Below are 18,820 nucleotides of genomic sequence, written 5' to 3'. Positions count from 1 at the left end.
CTGTTCCCATCCCCGTCCCTGTCCAGTCCCTGTCCCTGTCCTTGTCCCTGTCCCTGCACCCCCCACCACCCCAGCCCTTGTGCCTGTGGGCGCTCCCCAGGGAGCTCAAGGCTCCTCCAGGGCTGTAGGACGCTGGGTGATGTGGGGTGGAGGATCCATTCCCAAGGGATCACCCCTGGGACCTCTGCCTGGGGGGTCCCTGAGCACTGACCGGTCCTGCGGGGTCCCAGCACCGCCCTTGTCACCTCCTTGTCCCCAGGAGCTGTGGGCAAGTCCCCGGGGGGGCTCACAGGGCATCCCCCGGGTCAGGAGCACGAGAGATGGGGATGGGATGGGATGGGATGGGATGGGATGGGATGGGATGGGATGGGATGGGATGGGATGGGATGGGATGGGATGGGATGGGATGGGATGGGATGGGATGGGATGGGATGTGCAGCCCACACCCTGGGCAGGAGGACCCTTCACCGCTGCCAGCAGTGGGAGGTGGCTGGCATGGGGGGACCGCCAGTGCCCCCCGCCTGTCCCCGCGTTGTCCCCAGGGCCACTCACCTGAAGCGTGGGGAGGAGCAGCAGGAGCAGCAGCGAGCGGGGCCAGGGTCGCCCCATGGCTGCAGCCAGTGGGGTCCCGGTTCTGTCCCCGAGGGTCTGGGGACAGCCCAGCTCCTCCACGAGCCGGGGCTCCGGGGGTGCCCCAGCGCTGTCCTGCCCCCGTCCCTCAGGACGCTTCCCCGCCGCGGCTCTCGGTGCCGCCCGGTGTCCCTGCCCGTGTCCCCGCTGTGGCTGTCCCTGTCGCCGCCTGGATGTCACCGCTCGGGATCCGGCACCGGGAGGCTCCTCCCTCCGCTGGGGTGGATGGAGCGGCTCGGGAGGGACCCCAGGCTGGCACTGCCCCCCAGCACCACCTCGGGACCCCCAGCCGGGCCCGGGGTGCCCAGCGGGGACACCGAGCCCCTCCCGGCTCCTCGGGTGCCGCCGGGCTGGAAAACCGCTGGAGAAAGGCTGCGGGAGCGGGGGCGCAGCCGGGACGGGGTGCGGGGTGCCGGGGGTCACCTCCCCCGGCGGGCACAGGGCCCCTCCAGCCCTGCCCAGGGTGGCTCCGCTGGCCCCGGGGTGGCTCCGCTGGCCCCGGGGTGACCGGCAGCGCTGCCGTCCCCGTGCCAGCCCTGCCCCATCTCCTCCCCTCCCCGGGACACCCCGAGCCCCTCCCGCTGTTGCCCCTGCCCAGGAAGTGCTGGGGTGGGCTCTGGGGGGTGTGACAGCCCCATCCCCTCCGCAGACTGACCCCAGCTCTGCCCAGCCCTGGGTCTGGGGGCGCGATTTCGGCGCTTTGGTGTGTGCCAGAGCAGAGAAGGTTTTGGGGGACCCCAGGAACAACCTGGGATGGACACAGAGCAGGGAACGCGTGGAGCTGCATTCCTGAGTCTCCCCCAGGGATGGGGCTGCCCTTGCATCCAGACCCCCAAGCATCACCTGAGCTCTCCTTACAGGAAAAAAAAAAAAAAATTAGGGGAGATGTTCAGGGGTCTCATTCCCAGTTTTGGGGGAGTCTCTGGGGATCCCATCCCCAGTTTGGGAGGTCTCATTGGGAAGTTCCGCGGGTGGCAGAGCCGGCCCCCGGGCCGTGCTAAAGAGCAAAGGCTGAGCCCGGGGTGGTGCTGACACCAAAGCTGCCGGGGCCGGACCAGGTCATTAACGTCTGAAACACAACCACCCAAATTAATCATTTCATCTTCCAGCAGCCGTAACATCAACACTTGGGACGGAGCTTAAAGCCCGAATTAAACCGTCCCTGCTGGAAGAGCCCCGCGGCCCCTTGGCACGGCCCCAGGGGGCTGCTTTGGGATGGGGGGCGGCTCTGGTGCCCTGGGTGTCCCCAAAGGCCAATTTGGTGCCGTCTGGTGGCACACGGGCCGCGGGCTCTGTGCCCAGGCTGGGAGATGGCCGGGCTGGTTGGGATGCCAGAGGAAATGGGGACAGCATGGCTGGGAGCCCCTCTCCCCTTTCCCAGGAGGATGGAGAGCCCCGGGGTCCTTCGGGGGTTCCCAGCCCGCGTTCCCGAGCTGCTCCACAGCTGGGAAGGGGAAGGATTTGGGGCAGCCCTGGTGGCCTGACTTCCTCCCGGCAGGGGTGACCTGCCCGGCCCGCTGGCCTGGGCTCATTGTGCCCTTCAGCAAGAGGGACAGAAAAAAGGACAAACTTCTGGATTGCAAATCCCGGCCCCAAACCCTGCCCGCGCTGGGCTCCCACCAGGGGCCCCATTTGGGGTGGCCATGTCCATTCGTGTGGCAGTGGCAGTGGTGACAGGACAGGACAGGACAGGACAGGACAGGACAGGAGGATTTGCCTCGGGCACACGGCTGGGGTGTTATGATCAAGACAGCCTGGCTGGGACACTTGGCTTGAGCTAAGTACTGACATTGAAATGTTAATTAGCTAATTGCTCCTGGGAATCACCTACTGCCCCACCCTCACTACCATTCTAGGACTGGGATGCAAAATAGGGAGACCAGTGAAATCATGGGAGGGGGTTTTGGGGATGAAAACACCCCTAACTGGAAGGCTGGGCACAGTGGAGGGGGCTGGATGGGTGTGCTGGTTGGGGAAAAGGGAAGCCCATCCTTGGTCTGTGTCTGACCTGTCACCAGAGCCTGCAGAGGACCAGACTGGACTGGGCTGTGGAAAGCAGGCACAAGGAATCAGACGCTCTACCTGGTGTTACCAGGAGGGAAGGAGAGGGATAGCTGCTGCTGGATCTCGGCAACAGGCTCTGCACATCCCCTCACCCTTTGGCTACCAGTGTGCCAGGAGGAAAGGAGAGAGGACAGTCTGCTGATTGGGACTGCAGATACAGACTGCACACCTCTTCACCTCCAGCTACCAGGGTGCCACAGAGCCTCCAGGGACAGACTCTGCATGCCTTCTCCCCCTTCGGCTGCTGGGGAAGCTACAACAGCGGGGGCGAGCTCCGTGTCAAGCCACCTGACCAGCTGATCTTTTCAATAAGAAACTGAACATTAATAAGGGCATAGACCCTGCTCATTTCAGCGGGGACCGGCGGTTGTGTCCCCGCCGCGGCCCCGGGGAATGTCCCCAGAGGCTGCCCCGGCCTTGCCACCGATCTCGCCGCGATTCGGGGTCACTCAGCCGCTCCAAAGCAAAGTCACTGAGGAGACTCCTCCTGCAGGTGACAAACGCTCATTTGGGCAGGGCTGGGATCACCGATTGTGCCGCCTCCATCCCACAGGGATGTGCCCGATGGGGTCCCTGCCCCGTGCCCTCGCCTCTGCCTGGGCTTATCCTCCCTGGAAGGAGAAAGTCTGGGAAGGGGAATTCTGAGGAAGAGGAGCCCTCGGTGGCTGGGTGACAGCTTGGGGACGACGACGATCAAAGCACCGGCAGCTTGAGACCTCCTGGAAAGGGAAAGGGGATTTTTTTGTAGTTATGGTTCAAAATGAGGAGCTTAAACCCATTCACAGTTCCAGACACAGAGAGCATCCCCAGAGGTGTGTCTTGAGTGCCTGAATGTGACAGCGTGATGGTGGACAGCCCAGGGGACAGCAGCTCCCACTCACCCCACAGCCAGGGTTTGTCCCCATGTGCAGTGACAAGCTGGTCTGGGACTGGTTTTGGGAGGCCCTGGGAGGCAGCAGGGTTGGGGGGATGTGTTGCCTCACCTTCAGTGTTTCTTCATCTCCCCCGAGGCTTGGGCAAGGCTGCTGATCCTGCCGGGATTTCCTCACTTTGGGAATCTCTCTGGCCCCACTTGGTCTCCCGGGAAGGGAAGTGGCACAAGGGATGTGCTGTCACCTCCAGGCCACTCAGGGCTCGGTTCCTGCCCTCCCCGGTGCCCCCATGCCCCGCCTCTGCTCCGTTGTTGCCAGAGTTGGGAGATGCCCCACAGAGAGGGGCTGGAACCCACTGATCCCATCCCAGGAGCTGCAGCAGCACCACACGGCCCAAGGGGTGGCAGAGGGTCCCTGTCCCTCCTGGTCCCCAGGACCTCATCCCAAGGCCTTGGTCCTGACAAGGAAAATTCCTGGTCCAAAGCTCCTGGGACTCAGCCTGTGCCTGAGCAGGGTCAGGGCTGGGATCCTGGAGATCCTGGTAGGGGGGAGTTTTTGAGGGTTCCCAGAAGAAATCCCAGAGCTGCTGTAAAAGAAGAGCTCCAGAGCTTCCAATGGCAGCAAATCCTCTGCTGGGCACCCTCAGGGTGCCCTTGGCACTGGGTGGCTTTTCCAGGGAACAGCAGGATCTGTCCTCATCAGAGCTGGAGAATCCTCTGATCCCTCCTGGGTTTTCCCAGTGGATGTTTCGTGTGTCCCCCCTGACACTCTGAGGCGGGAACACAAACCAGTCCAAGGCTGTCACTGTCACCTCTGCCAGTGTGGGTGAGTCACATGAGGGGGACAGCAGAGGTGGCACCTCCAGCTGGGGCATCATTCCCACCTGGGGAAGGTGACCTGGGGACAGCACAGCCACAGCTGCCTTTGTCCCCATCCCACCTGGACACTGGCACGTCCCTGTGCCCAGGCTCTGCTTTCCTGGCCAGCTCCTGCCCTGCCACTCAGGTTCCCTTGCCATGGCTCCTCCTGCTCCTTCGAAGGGCCAGGAGTGCTCCTGTTCCTGCCCTGGGGCTCCCCACCCAAGCGGCAGCCCTAATTCCGAGACCCTGGCCTTTGAACGGGTGTAGGAGCTGGGCTGAGGGGATGTTCTGGGGGACTTGAAAAGGGACAGGGGACAGGATGGGGCCAGGCACAGCCCAGAGCTGAGTCCGGCCTGAGCTCTGCCCTGCGGCATCACACACTTGGGACCAACCTTGCTTGTGTTTGCTTTGGCTCAAGAAATCTTCCCAAATTCCCTGCCCCCCTCCTCCTCCTCCTCCTCCTCCTCCTCCTCCTCCCCCCCTCCTCCTCCCCCTCCCCCTCCCCCTCCTCCTCCTCCTCCTCCCCTCTGTCAGTAATGTCCCCCCAGAGGGGCTCAGGCTGCCATGGGGGGTCTGAGGACATTCCGAGCAGGTCCCTGTCACCCCTCATGTCCCAGCCCTGGACTCCTCACCCCCATCCCGGTGCTTGAATCCCTCCTAAGGGGAGATAAGATCGGGATCAGCCAAGTCAGGCTCTGCCAAAACGGGCAGGAAGCAGCACAGCAATTAAATGGCAAATAATGGGAATTTAGGATTATAACAAAAGGCAGAAAAGCAATCCAGGGGGGTCGGAAACATTAGGAACACAGAGAAAAACCCAATCAAGCAGAAAATAGCCCAGACTGGAGCCAAGGGCTGTGAGCTGAGGTGGCTGCGCTCGGGCTCGAGGGGGGGATTTGGGGGCTGGGGGGAGGATTTGGGATGTTCTGGGGCAGAACGAGAGTTTTGGGAGAGATTTGCTCCCGAGCAGAGCTGACCGCGGGCTGAAACCCTGGGAAAATCTCCCAGGTCAACTCTGGGGCACGGCAGATCTGGGATGTGATATCCATGGAAATCCAGGGAGCGGCCTGAGGCTGGGGGTGGCAGGGGCTGGGGTCTGTGGGGGCACAGGGTGCATTTTGTTGGAATTCAGTGTTTCCTGCAGACTCCCCTTTCCCAGGATTGCCTGGGACGAGGGGACACGCTGAGCTCCCTGCCAGGAGCTGCTGCGCTCGGCTGGGCACAAACCCCCTCGGCAGCAGCCTGGGAAGGACCCACGCCGGGGCTCTCTGGGGCTCCCGAGCACTGCCGAGGCTTTGGGGGCTTCTGTGGTTCCACCCCCAATTTTGGGGAGGCTTTTGGAGGTCTCTGGGGTTCCTATCCAAATTTTAGGGAAGATGTTTTGTGCCTGTCCCCAGTTTTGGGCAGATTTTGGGGGCGTTCTGTGGTTCTCATCCAGTTTTGGGGGAGGTTGCTGAAGGTCGCATCCCAAATTTTGGGAAGGCTCCGGCAGCAGCCTGGAGCCAGGCTCTGCTGCCAGCACTTCCTGCTCATTCCCGTGGTCACTGCATCCCTGGGACACAGCCCCGGGGAGCTGGCACGGTGACAAGGACACCCCGGGACCCCAGGTGGCACCGAGGCTGTGACATCCTGGGGAGCAGCCCTGGGGTTGGGTGATATCCCGGGGACCATCCCAAATTTTGGGGAGACTTTTGGGGGTTTCTAGGAGTCCCATCCTCTAGTACTAGGGGAGATATTTAAGGATCCCATCCCAAATTTTACAGGGGTTTCTGGGGGTCCCATCCCCAATTTTGGGGAGACTTTGGGTGCCCCATCCCTAATTTTGGGGAGACTTTGGGCGCCCCATCCCCAATTTTAGGGAGATTTTGAGGAGGTTTCTGTGGTTCCCAACCCCAATTGTAGCTGAGAATTTTGGAGGTCTCTGGGGTTGCCACCCAAATCTTAGGGGAGACTTTGGGGGTCCCATCCCTAGCTTTCATAGTCTGCATTAATCCAGTGTCCCTCCCACTCCCTGCCGAGGCTCAGATGCCATTAGCGGCTCCTTCACCCCTCACCGCGGCTCAGGGTCGGGGGCAGGGCCAGCCCCGCGGGGACACACGGACAGCCCAGGCCGGCAGCCCCGGGGCCTTTCCCGGGGATTTGCTGCCGGGAGGAGCAGCCCGGGCACATTCCTGGCGCGGAGCCTCCCTCCGGGCAGGGTTTGTTTCCCCGGGAGCCCTGGAGACGATCCCGGGATCGCAGCTCCGCTCCCCTCGCACCGGAGCCATGCGGGGGGGCGCGGCCGGGGACCCCCGCGGGCTCTGGGGGGTCCCCCCGGCAGGGACCCCCTTTGTCCCACCCAGGGTGAGCCCCGGAGCGCTTCTGCCTCTGCACGGATGGGATAAGGGTGGAGATGGGAGAGGGGCTGGGCTCGGGGGCGCCCGAAGGGTGGGGGTTCGCAAGCGCCCTGCAGAGCCCGAATGCCACCCGTGCCAGGGACCTGTCCCCAGAGCGGGGGGACTCTCCAGGTCTGGAAGTCACTCAGGACGGGAGGGCGGTGTCCCTGGAAAAACCAGGGGAGAGCGACCATTCCCTCCTCCGGGGCTCTCGTCCTGCTCCCCTCGGGCCACAACCCCCCCGGCCACCAGCCCTGTCCCTTCTGTCCCTGCAGCACCTCCCGTCCCCTCTGTCCTGCCGCCAGCCCCGTCCCCTCTGTCCTGCCACCAGCCCCGTCCCCTGTGTCCTGCCACCAGCCCGGTCCCCTCTCCTCCCCGCCACCATCACTATCCCCCTCCCGCCTGTCCCCGGCCGTGTCCCCTCTGTCCCCTCGTGCCCCATGCCAGGACTGGATTGACCCTGAATGTGCAATCCCGGCTTCTCGTTCTCCTGCTGCCTCCCAGCCCCGCGCCGTGGGATCGCCGCCGGTGCTGGTCCTGCAGCCGCTGCCCGGGCCCGGGGCCGCCCCCCCGGGACCCCCGCCCGTCCGGGGAGGTGCGTGCGGGCAGAGCTGCGGGGGCAGCGCCGAACCCGGCTGGGCTGCCCCGCTCCTCCCCAGCCTTTGCCAGGGTGAGAGGCAGCGGGGCTGAGCTGCCCCCGGCAATGTCCATCCCGCCCTTGGATGGACGTTCAGCCCCACGGGGCGCGAATTCTGGGGGTTTTACCAAGTCTGGGAACAGTTTGGGGTTTTTTGTGGTTTTTTTTTGTTTTGTTTTGTTTTGTTTTTGTTTGTTTGTTTATCTGGTTGGTTGGGTTGGGTTTTTTATTTCCCTAAATTCACCTGTTTTTGTTCTCCAAAACCCCATTTCCTGCTGGCATCCCCAGGGAGCGCCGGGGCTCGACAGGCTCCTTGAACTGCAAGGTGGGATGGAGTGGCACTGGAACCCTGGGCTGTGCCACTGCCCGGAGCGACCGCACCCACCCTGGTGCCCCCAGGCTGCAGCCTGGGCTGGGGGGCTGGCAGCAGGGCCAGGGGCTGTGGTGACCAGGGACAAAGAGCTGTCACCACTGGGGACACACCACGGGCAAAGTCCCTTTTGCTGTGGGGAGGGGCAAGGTGGAGCTGCCCTTACAAATCCAGGGAGGGAAAAGGATGCTGCAAATCGGTGTGGAAAGAACAGAGAGAGCCAGGCTGGCCCCTGTGGGATGGGGGATCCACTCGGAGCTGCCAGCAGCCCTGGGGCACTCCCTGCCCCCACAGCAGAGTCCCAGGAGGGGCCGGGAGGGACAGCCACCTCCTGGTGTCCTGGCAGCTCTGGAGCCTTTGGGCATCTGACACATGGGCTATGGGACGGTGCAAAACCTTCTTTACTCCAGGGCATGGAACCAGGGAATCCCAGAATGGTTTGGACTGGGTGGGACTGTAAGGATCACCCAGTGCCACCCCTGCCATGGCAGGGACACCTCCCACTGCCCCAGGGGACTCCAAGCCCAGTGTCCAACCTGGCCTTGGGCATTTCCAGGGATCCAGGGGCAGCCACAGCTGCTCTGGGTGGATGAAGCCATTAGGATTTCAGGGGAATCCAGCAGGTTTATAAGAATCTTCTATGGGAATTTCACACCTGCAGGAAGTTTTTTGGGGGTGCAGAGCCAGATTTGGGGTTTCCTCTGTGTGCATGGGCCTCAGCAGCCACCCTCAGTGTGTCCTCCAGCCAAGGGGACAGGGACACTGCCCTGGGCCCAGCTGCTCAGGCAGGAGCTGAGGAGGCACTGAGCATCCCCACCCTGCTCCTCACCCAGATCCAGCTCCCAGGAGTGGGGTTGGGACCCTGGGCTCACCCCCAGCTCCTGCCCCTCGGGGGCTCTGAGCCCCGTGTACACAGCAGGGCTGACCCTGGCGTGCCCTGAACGCTGCCCCTGCCAGCTGCTGCCAGGGCAGCTGCTGCCCAAAGCCCTGAGCACGTCCAGGGTTGGAGAAATTCTCCCCAGAATGGGAGGAAATTCTGGTGCCTCCAGCCCCAGTAATCACCCCTCGTGAGGCAGCCCAGATGTTTGAAAGGAAGAAAAGGCTCAAATATGGTAATTTTCAAGCCTTATCCAAGCAAAATCATTTTTAAACGCCACATGAGGCTTCCAAACCGGGGTGGGGGAAGTCTGGCGTTGCTCCCACTGCTTGGGAACAGGGAGGAGCCGTGGGGCCGCCCCATCCCAGGCACCCATCCCAGGCTCTGCTCCTCCTGCCCTCCATCTGCTCTCTCTCTGATGCAGAATCTCCAATTCTCCAGCAGATTTGATGGAGCTGATGCTGATTCAAACCTCCCAAATGCACCAGCTGTTGATGCATGGCCTGGCCGTGGCAGCTCTGACGCCCCTCGGTGCGGGGCCAGCCCCAGCCCCCTCCCAGGTGGGGCTCGGGGGGTCTGGGTGGGCAAAGGGGCCGAAGAAGGGGCAGAGGGAGGTGCCCAGGGCTCCTCGGGATCACCCCGTGCTGCTGGGGCCCCTCTGCCAGCGGCGCCTGGTGGTCTCAGCCCAGCTCAGAGCAGCCCTTTGGGGTTTTGGGGCTTGGTTTGGGCCCCAGCTCTGACAGCTCAGACCCCAGCCCGGCCTTGGGCAGAGGTTCAGCCCAGCTGGGGAGAGCCGGGAGCCTCTGGAAGCGCAGCCCAACCCAGCAGGGAGGCTCTGCAGGGGCTGCCATTTAAAAATCCATCTCCAACCAAAAGCGTATCAAACATTTCATCTCCCTGGGGGGAACAATGCAGCTTTTGGGGCAGGGCTGGGCTCTGGCAGCTGCTGAGCTCGCGGCCAGCTGGCAGCTCCTGGCACTCACCCCCCCTCCCAGTGCCACCAGTGCGGGGCCAGTCAGGACTGGACCCTGCCTGCTCAAACGGCTCTCAGACAGATCAAAGGGCTCTTCCCACGGGGATTCGGTGCCATCTGTGGGGCTGCCACCCCGCCGTGTCCCCGGCAGCCGCGTTCCCACGGCGTTGTGTGGGACGGAGCCCACCCAGCGGAGCGGCCAGGGCGATCCCGGCAAACGGCGCTTTGGGAGCCCCCAGCCCAGCCCTGCCTGCGTCCCCCCCGCAGGCGCTGGCGGGGCCTTCGCAGGGCGAGGAGGAAGAGGAGGCCATGGTTTTCCACCATCACTACATCCCCTGGCCCGCGCCCGGCCCGGCGCCCGTGCGGTTCCTGCGCTCCTCACCTGGGGACGGGCGGTGAGTGCCGGGCTGGGGCTCGGTGCCACCCCGGTGTGGCAGCACCTCCAGGGGACACCATCCATCTGGCACTGACCTGTCCTCGCCCCTCTCCAGCAGAGCTGTGCCCCCGCCGCCGCCCCCCAGTGCCACCGGGACAGTGGGACCCGGCGTTCCCCCAGCAGCGGGTAAGGACAGCCTGGGGACATTGTCCCCACGGGCCCCAACTGGAGCAGCTTTCCTCAAGCTTCCATCACCCCGGGCTGAGCTTCCTGCTCCCTGTCTCCATCCCACCCCACCCCACCCCACCCCATCCCATCCCATCCCATCCCATCCCATCCCATCCCATCCCATCCCATCCCATCCCATCCCATCCCATCCCATCCCATCCCATCCCATCCCATCCCATCCCATCCCATCCCATCCCATCCCATCCCATCCCATCCCATCCCTCCTTGTCCCACAGAGTACTACAGTGTGGAGGAGCGGGGGCTGTGAGCTCTGCCTCCCTCGATCCCCCGGTCCTGGATGGATGCTCCACGCTTCCCGTGGCTCATGGCGGTGCCAGGGCAGGGGTGCCACCGCCCTGTCACAGCCCCGGTGCCAGCCGGGCCCTGTGTCCCCACCGAGCCACCAGGCCGGGGTGGCACAGGCTGTGCTGAGTGCCGGGGTGGGCACAGACGATGCTCCCAGCCTTCATTAGTCCCTCCAGCTCTCAATGCAGCGTTGCCTGTAATTAATTTGCTTTGTTAAGAGAGAGCCCTGCTGTCGCTAATTAAGCATCTGTAATTACATGGGCTGGTGGCTCCGTGCCTGAGTGCAGGGGCTCCCTCAGGGCTGGGGGCACCCAGAGCCATGGGGGGAGGGGGTCTGGCAGTGCCTGGGGGTGCTGGGGGGTCTGTCAGTGCTTGGGGGCCTGAGAGGAGTCCTGGGGGTCTGTCAGGTCTGGGGGGGCTGAGAGGAGTCCTGGGGGTCTGTCAGGTCTGGGGGGGCTGAGAGGAGTCCTGGGGGTCTGTCAGGTCTCGGGGGTGAGGGGGTGCTGGAGCTCCAGGGTGAGATCTGGCTGAGCACAGGCAGAGCTGGGTCTTGGTGGGGATGTGGTCTGGAGAGCAGGCTGAGAGGGAAATCCTGGAGTTTCCCAGGATTCAGCAGCCCCTCTGCACTCCAGGAAGCAGGGGGAAGTGGGGAGTGAAGGCTTTTGGGTGCTGGGAGCTGTCCCCTGCCTGTGCCACCTCGCCAGCCCCATGGAGAGGTGCCAGCCCTGCTGTGCCCTAGGTGGGTTCCAGGCTTTTCCCTGGAGCAGAGCTCCTGGCAGGAGACCTTGGGGCCAGTGGTCTGGAGCTCTGAGGATGCAGAAAGGCACCTTAAACCCCCTCCTTGGACTGTCCTGCCTCTCCTCTGCCCAGTGGAAGGCAGGATTTACCTTCCCTGTGCTCTGGAATGGGCAGATCTTCCCCAGGCTGGCCCCTGGAGGAGCTCTCAAATGTGGAGCAGGAGGATCATGCTGGATTCCCTCAGGAAGGCCCAGCTCCTCCAGCTGGGAGGGACTGAAGGAAGCATCTAAAAGCAAAGCTGGGTTTGATGGGAGACCAGGCTGGTGCCCAAAGATTCCCCCGTGGACACAGGATGGGAAGGAGGAGGTGAGGAGTCACCTGGAATGGGCTGGACAGGAAGGGTGGGCTCGAAATGTGACCCAATCTTTGCTTTAATATGAGAACAATGAGAGGAATGGGAGGGTGAAGCAATGGGCATTGCAACACTCCTGGTGGATGTAACCCCGGGGTTACTGGTCAAACTGGGGCACCCTCCAGCACGGGCAGAGCCTGGGGACATCTCTGTCACCTCCAGGGACAGGGGCAGGCGTGGAAGGGCAGCCCTGGGCACAGCGGGGCAGCCGTGCAGAGGCTGGGCTGAGGCTGGGAGGGTCCCAGCAGAGCTGACGCCTGCCCAGGAGGGGCCTGGGGGACTGGGAGACCCCCGAGACCCCGCTGGGGCTCTGTGGGGAGGCACGAGGGGATCTCGCTGCTCCCAGCTCCTGGCCCGAGGTCAGGGCTGAGCTGAGGGCTCTGGGCAGCAGCACAGGGAGGGAGGGATGCAGGGGGGCAGGGGGGCAGGGATGCAGGGATGCAGGGGGGCAGGGATGCAGGTGTGTCCCTCCTTCCCCAGCCCTGGAGGTGTCCAGGCCGGCTGGGATGGGGCTTGGAGCACCCTGGGATGGTGGAAGGTGTCCGTGCCATGGCAGGGGTGGCACTGGATGGGCTGTGAGGTCCTTTCCACCCAAACCCTCCTGGAATTCTGGGATTCCCTGATCTGGGCCATGGACCAGCGGGGCTGGGAGAGGCTGCTGGGGGCTGACACCAGCCCAGTGTCCCTGCTGTGACAAGGACTTGGTTCCAGGAGTTTCCAGGGGGCTGGCCTGGATCCTGCAAGGCACCAGAGCAGGAGGAGAGGTTAATTACAGCCTGTGCTAATTACACTTGTGAAAACACCTCATGCAACACAACTCCTGGCTGCCAACTGGGTCAAGGGCTGGCACCTCCCGCAGGCTGGGCTGGCAGCCGGGGGTGGCAGAGCCTGGCACCCCAGGCACTGTGGGGCCCTGGGGACAGATGCTGGGCTTTGGGAGGGGAAGGACAGAGGGGCTCCTGCTGCCCAAACTGAGCAAGGGATGGGGAGCAGTGGTGCCACATTCCTGCTGTCATTCCAGGTGGGAGATGTCTTCCAATACTCTGGTGCTCTGCAGGGTGAGGTTTGGGTGCCAGCAGGTGACTGTGCCCAGCCCGGCTGGGGCGATGGCCATGGACCAGGACAGCTCCTGCTGTCCCCACCAGCTGAGACTCCCTTTCCCAGGGCTGGCAGCCCCGTGGCCAGGAGAGATTCCCGGGGCAGGGACACTTGTGAGCAGCAGGTCTGAGCTTACCGCTCAGGAGTCACTGCAATGGCTTTCAATAGCCCAGGAGGTGACAGCGGTGACAGCTCGGGTGACTCAGGGTCCCCGAGTGACTCACAGCCACTCTCCACCCTCGGGTGGGTGTCCTGGTTCCATGAGCCACTCCATCCTGGGGACGGGATCCACAGGGAACCCTCCCAGGGCCAGCCCCGGCCGCCCACGCAGGATCCTCCTGCTTCACCTGCCCCGCTCCCGGCCCGGGCTGCGCTCGGGGAGCACCATGGACCCGCTGCTGCTGCTGCTGCTGCTGCACGGGCTGCTGCTGCTGCCCCTGGCAGCGCTGCTGCTCTACAGGCACAGCCCCCCCTTCCAGTTCCTCTGCAAGGTGGCCTTTTTCAACTGCTGGATCGTGGCCTTGGCCACCCTGCTGTCCCCCGTGGCCGCCCTCCGGGGACGCTCCGTGGAGAACATGAGGTGAGTGCGGGCTGGGGTGGGGAGAGCTGGCTGGGGCTCGGCTCAGCTGAGGAAATCCCGTCGTTTGTGGCCACAGGCTCTGCCCTGCCCTGGCTGGAGCCACAGCTGGGCCACAGCTGGCGGCGGAGCCCTGGGGCCAAGGCCAGGGCTGTGGTCACATCCGTGGGGCAGTGAAGTGCAGCTCGTGGTGTGAGAGGTTCTGGCTGTACCCAGGGAGGGTCAGGCCACGCTGGAGTTGGGATCTGTGGTCTCTGAGGTATGAAATAACATAAATGGGATCATTCCTGGCCATGACAATGTTGGGGTCATCACTTGGGTGGATAACAGGGGGGTTTGGAGGTACCGTCAAGGCAGGGGGCAAATTCATGCCCAGTTCTGTGTTGCTGGCTCTGGTTTTGCCCATGAGAGACCCAGGAACAGCACTTTGCCAGAGGGATTGAGGGTGGAGAGGCCCTCCATGGCTGCCTCTTCTCTGGAAGTGTCCCAGGCCATGCTGGTTGGGGCTTGGAGCAGCCCTGGACAGTGGGAGGTGTCCCTGCCCATGGCTGGGGGTGATACTGGCTGGGTTTAAGGCCCTTTCCAACACAAACTATTCCATGTTTTTATGTTTTTGGCATGTCTTGGTGCCATCACCTGGCAGGGGCACAGCCCTGTCCCCATCACGCCATGTCCTGATCACAGCCACGTCCTGACTCTGCTCCCGAGGGTGGAAGCAGGGAGATAACACCGGGGAGATAACATCGCTGTGCAACACCCGAGGAAGGTTTGGGAGCTCTCAGGGTGTTGCAGTCGCGTTGCTGGATTCCCGGGCAGGATGAGCACACCAGGAGGATGTAATTACACAGGGAAAATATCCCAGCTTGAGAAACTCGCTGAGGATTTGTGCCGAGGGACCCCGGCCCGCGGCGGGAGCGTGGTCCGAGGTTCGGTGGTGCCGGTCCGAGGTTCGGTGGTGCCGGAGGTGCCGCAGCCTCTCCCGGGTCCCTCCCGGCAGGAACGCTGGGCGCATCCCGGGCTGCTCTTCCGGCTCAGTGGAAACCCCCGAGGGAGGCTGTGACTCACCTGCCTTATCAGCGCTGCCTTATCTTGTCCCACCGGGCGCTTCTCTGTCATTAGTCCTGGCTTTGGGGCACTGTTTCTCCTCGGATCCTCAGGGATCTCCGAGCCTGCGGCTCCCGAGGGATGGGGGAGATACCACGGGCCCTGTGCCTCCTTCTCTCCTCTCACCCTGCCTGGTGCTGAGTCCTTCCCTGCGCCCTGCGCTGTCCCCTGGGGGCAATGACAGATGTGGGGACCCTGGCACAGACCCTCTGTGGGTTGGACAGTGCCCCATTCCAACACCGACGTGTCCCAGGATTTTATCTGCACGGCTGCTGGAATCCCTGGTGCTCCCTCCTTCCTCCACTCCTCTCATTATTCCCATACTGAGCATCACCCACTGCTGCCATCCCGATATTCCTCCTCCTGTCCAGCCCTCCCGGGATGTGACACCACTTTTTGGCTCAGATCCATCTCTTCCCGACACTGCGGATCTGGTGGAGATTTGTGATTCCCCATAGCTGTGGATTGGGCTGGTTTTCCCTTCCTCCTGACCCACAAAGCAGAGCAGGGGCAGTGCCTGGGGTCCCCCACGTCCCTGGGGATCTGCCTGTCCCTCTGGCATCCATCCCCAGGGCTCATCCATGCCCAGCTCAGCTCCTCTCGGCTGGAATCTGCCTCTGGGATCTGGATTTCCAGCTGGGCCCCTGGGGAGCCTCCCCCGGGCAGAGACAGATTGTCCTCCCTGGGATGTGAAATCCCATCCCTGTCCCCTTCCCTGTGGGTATTCTCAGTTCAGGCAGAGAGAAAACAAAGGTTTCTAACCAGGCAGAAGCCTGAGAAACTGGGAAATAATGTAAATAATTCTTTATCTGTCTTGTTGTTCACATTGTTTATAGATAAATTCTGCCACTGAGCATTATTCACTGCATACCAATGGTGAGAGATGTTTTTACTTCAGGATCAAGAGAATTGGTCTAAACTGAAGCTCTCTATAAAAAGAGCAGTGTATTTGAAATAAATCAAAGTTCTACTCTCTCACCTTCTGAAGTAGAGTAATTTCATTCCGTCCTGCCTTGATGGCATCACTTCCCCATCTCCATCCCCTTCTCTTTTTGCTTTCCCATCATCCCTGGGCATCAAAGTCCCATTTCTTCCCTGCCACCACCTCGTGCTGGCCACTCTCGTCCTCAGCAGCTCCCTCTGCTCTGAGCCAGGAGCTGGGCCCAGCTCAGGTGGGAGCCGGGCGAGTTCCGAGCCTCACCGGCCGCAAATGTGTGAGAGCTCCGAGCCCCGCTGAGCCTGAGCGCGGCCCCGGCAGCGCAGCCCAGCCTAACCCAGCCCTCCCAGGCGGGTACAGAGCCGCTCCCACAGGGTCCCTCCGCTTCATCTCGTCCCTTGTCTCGTCCCTTATCTCGTCCCTTGTCTCCGGCAGGCTCCTGCGGGCTGCGCTCCTGCCCCTCAAGCGCCTCTACGGCATCAGGATGCGGGTGAGGGACTCCGAGCTGCTGCGGCTGCCGGGGCCCTTCGTGATCGTCTGCAACCACCAGGCTTCCCTGGACCTCATGGGTGCGTGGGGGCGGCGTGGGGGTCCCGGCGCCTCTGGGGGCTCCAGGGCGCACCAGGATCGCTCTGGGGAGTCAGCACCGGGATTAGGGCGGGCATGGTGGGAGCGGACCAGGAGAGCTTTTGGGACAGGGCTGTGCTGCAGGGAGAGGAGGGACAACGGGAGGTGATGCCACAGGGTGGTACTGAGACTGGGGACAGCTTAAAGTCCATTAAGTCAAGGCTAAAACAACCCCAACCTGGCCCTATATTAGGGTATGAATGATTCATTAGAGTATAAATTATATTAGGGTATAAATTATCAGTTAATCTGTGCACGGATGTAACTTGGCCTCTCCAGAGAGCTCCTCTCTGCAGTTATCACCTCTCAGGACTGGCTGAGCTGCAAAATTTATTGCTGATATCCAGCTGGTTTGTCCAACCTGGGGTTCCGCTTACGAGCAGTTTTCCCAGGTGATTTTTCTGCTGCCACTGCCAGGGGTTGGGAAGGTGTTAACGGGCGTTGTCTGTGCCCCAGGGATGGTGGAGGTGATTCCCGAGCGCTGCGTGCCCATCGCCAAGCGGGAGCTGCTGTACCTGGGCACGGTGGGCTGGGCCTGCTGGCTCAGCGGCATCATCTTCATCGACCGCTGCCGCCGGGACGCGGCCATCGAGGTCATCGCCCGCACCGCCAGCGCCATGCGGCAGGAGAACGTGAGGGAAACGGGCTGGGGGAACGGGGGAGCGGCTGTGGGCACCACTGACCCGGCCGAGGTCGGGCTGTCTTGGTCTGAACAGCCAGGTGTCTGCTGAGGGAGGCAGGAGCCTCCCCTGAAATGGAAAATGCAAACCCCCTCCCTCCAAATTGTTATAATTTTGGAATTAAGGGGCTCTCAGGCAAAGATGTGGGAATAGGAATAACAGTTCTTTAATAGGAAAATTAAAAATGCAATAGTACTAGAAAAGAAAACCAACAGTGCCAGAGTCAGAACAGGTGCTGAGCCCCTGTGGGTCAGGGAGGTGGCTCAGCCCCATCCCAGGGGGGCTCAGCCCTCCTGCAGTGCCAGCTGTGCTTCTGCTGGAGCAGGATCTGCACAAGGGGGGAGTTTTCCTCTGGAGCTCCAGGGCTGGGGGAGATGGGCCTGGGCTCCTCTGGGAATGCAGGGGGAAGAAATCTGCTCCTCTGGGAATGCAGTGGGAAGAAAGCTGCTCCTCTGGGAATGCAGGGGAAGGAAGCTGCTCCTCTGGGAATGCAGGGGGAAGGAAGCTGCTCCTCTGGGAATGCAGTGGGAAGAAAGCTGCTCCTCTGGGAATGCAGGGGGAAGAAAGCTGCTCCTCTGGGAATGCAGGGGGCAGAGGCTGCTGTGCTGTTCCCAGGTCAGATTGGGTCCAAGTAGGAATGCTTGGCTCCTCCCCTGGGCAGAGCATCTCCCCATGGATGATGGAATTTTCTCAGCCAGGCAGGGACACTCAGTGGCCATGGACAGCAGAGATCTCCTGGAGGGAGGATTGGCTGTGGGAGAGATAAAGAAAAGTGCCCAAAGAACAGCAGGGACCTGCCCCAGCTCTGACAGGTGGCAATGGATACACACCCCAGACACATCTTGTGACCTAAGACACGGGGTCACCTCTGTCCCTGTCCCCTGCAGCTCAGTGTGTGGGTTTTCCCAGAGGGCACCCGGAACCCAGGCAAATCCATGCTGCCCTTCAAGCGTGGGGCTTTCCACCTGGCCGTGCAGGCCCAGGTAAGGGCACCCTTATTTCAATCAAATGTTGGACTCAATGGTCTTAGAGGCCTTTTCCAAAATCATTCCTTCCCCTTTGGCTCACCCTGGATGGAGCGGGGTGGGTGTGAACCCTGGGGCAAAGGGATGGGGGGTTTGATCCCCAGGGATGGGGAGGTTTATTCCCCAGGGATGCAGGGATTTAGTCCCCAGGGATGGGGGGATTTGGTCCCCAGGGATGGGGGGATTTGGTCCCCAGGGATGCAGGATTTGGTCCCCAGGGATGGGGGGATTTGGTCTCCGGGCATGCAGGGATTTGGTCCCCAGGGCTGCAGGGATTTGGATCCCAGGGATAGCCATGGTGCTAGGCAGCACCAGGCAGGGACAGGGAGGAGCAGGAGTCTCACCTCTCTCTGGGGTCCCCCTGACTTTCCATGTCTTGCAGGTTCCCATTGTCCCCATTGTGATCTCTCCGTACTGGGACTTCTTCAGCCCCGAGGAGAAGAGATTCACCTCTGGTAAGGGATGGACAGGAATTTCCACAGCAGAGGGCAGGGCTGGCACTGGGCATGGGGCGCCTGGGGGTGTCTGAGGGACGCTAAGGGATGGAGAGGCAGCTGGGGTGGAAGATGCCTGGGAGAATTCCCAGTTCTTGGTGGAATCCTCTAACACATCCCTGGCTTTTCCCTCCTCTCCCAGGGACCTGCACCATCCGAGTCCTCCCCAGGGTGGAAACGTTGGGCCTGAGCCCAAAGGATGTCCCCAAACTGACTGAGAGTGTTCGCCAGGCCATGGCTGAGGCCCTGGCCGAGATGTCCATGAGTGACCACAGGGACCAGGACATGGAGCAGCCTCTGCTGGGGCCAGGGGAGGACAGGGGCAGCCCCCAGGGCCAGGGGGACACAGCCAGGAGCAGGAAATAGGCAGAGGGAGTGAGTCCCTCGGGGACACTAGGGAGGTGTCCCTTGTCCCCTGAGGAGGTGTCCTGCAGCCCTGCCACCGCCCCAGCAGGACGGTGTCCTAAGGGGAGCAGAGCAAGGCAGGATGGGGACCAGGTAGCATCCCCAAAACAGAGCAAAGTGCCCCCCAAAACAGAGTAAGGTGCCCCCTAAAACCC

General features: G+C 62.4%; 2 protein-coding genes across 2 annotated transcripts; both read left to right on the top strand.

Moving 5' to 3' along the window:
- Positions 1-9,075: 9,075 nt before the first annotated feature.
- On the top strand, positions 9,076-10,342 carry PRR29 (proline rich 29; the record flags this gene model as incomplete). Its single annotated transcript, XM_077788267.1, has 3 exons — positions 9,076-9,245; positions 9,926-10,053; positions 10,153-10,342. Coding segments are annotated over exons 1-3 (429 nt in total), but the record flags the coding sequence as incomplete, so codon positions are not given.
- A 2,734-nt stretch (positions 10,343-13,076) lies between these two features.
- LOC110479566 (1-acyl-sn-glycerol-3-phosphate acyltransferase alpha) lies at positions 13,077-18,626 on the top strand. Its single transcript, XM_021546949.2, has 6 exons — positions 13,077-13,396; positions 15,870-16,003; positions 16,518-16,693; positions 17,629-17,724; positions 18,149-18,221; positions 18,403-18,626. The coding sequence occupies exons 1-6, from the start codon at positions 13,077-13,079 to the stop codon at positions 18,624-18,626; spliced, it is 1,023 nt and encodes a 340-aa protein (XP_021402624.2).
- The last annotated feature ends 194 nt before the right edge of the window (positions 18,627-18,820 follow it).

Source organism: Lonchura striata, chromosome 25, assembly GCF_046129695.1.
Source record: "Lonchura striata isolate bLonStr1 chromosome 25, bLonStr1.mat, whole genome shotgun sequence".
Classification (NCBI taxonomy): Eukaryota; Metazoa; Chordata; class Aves; order Passeriformes; family Estrildidae; genus Lonchura; species Lonchura striata.
The sequence above is the reverse complement of the archived record's forward strand: the minus strand, read 5'-3'. Positions and strand labels throughout refer to the sequence as shown.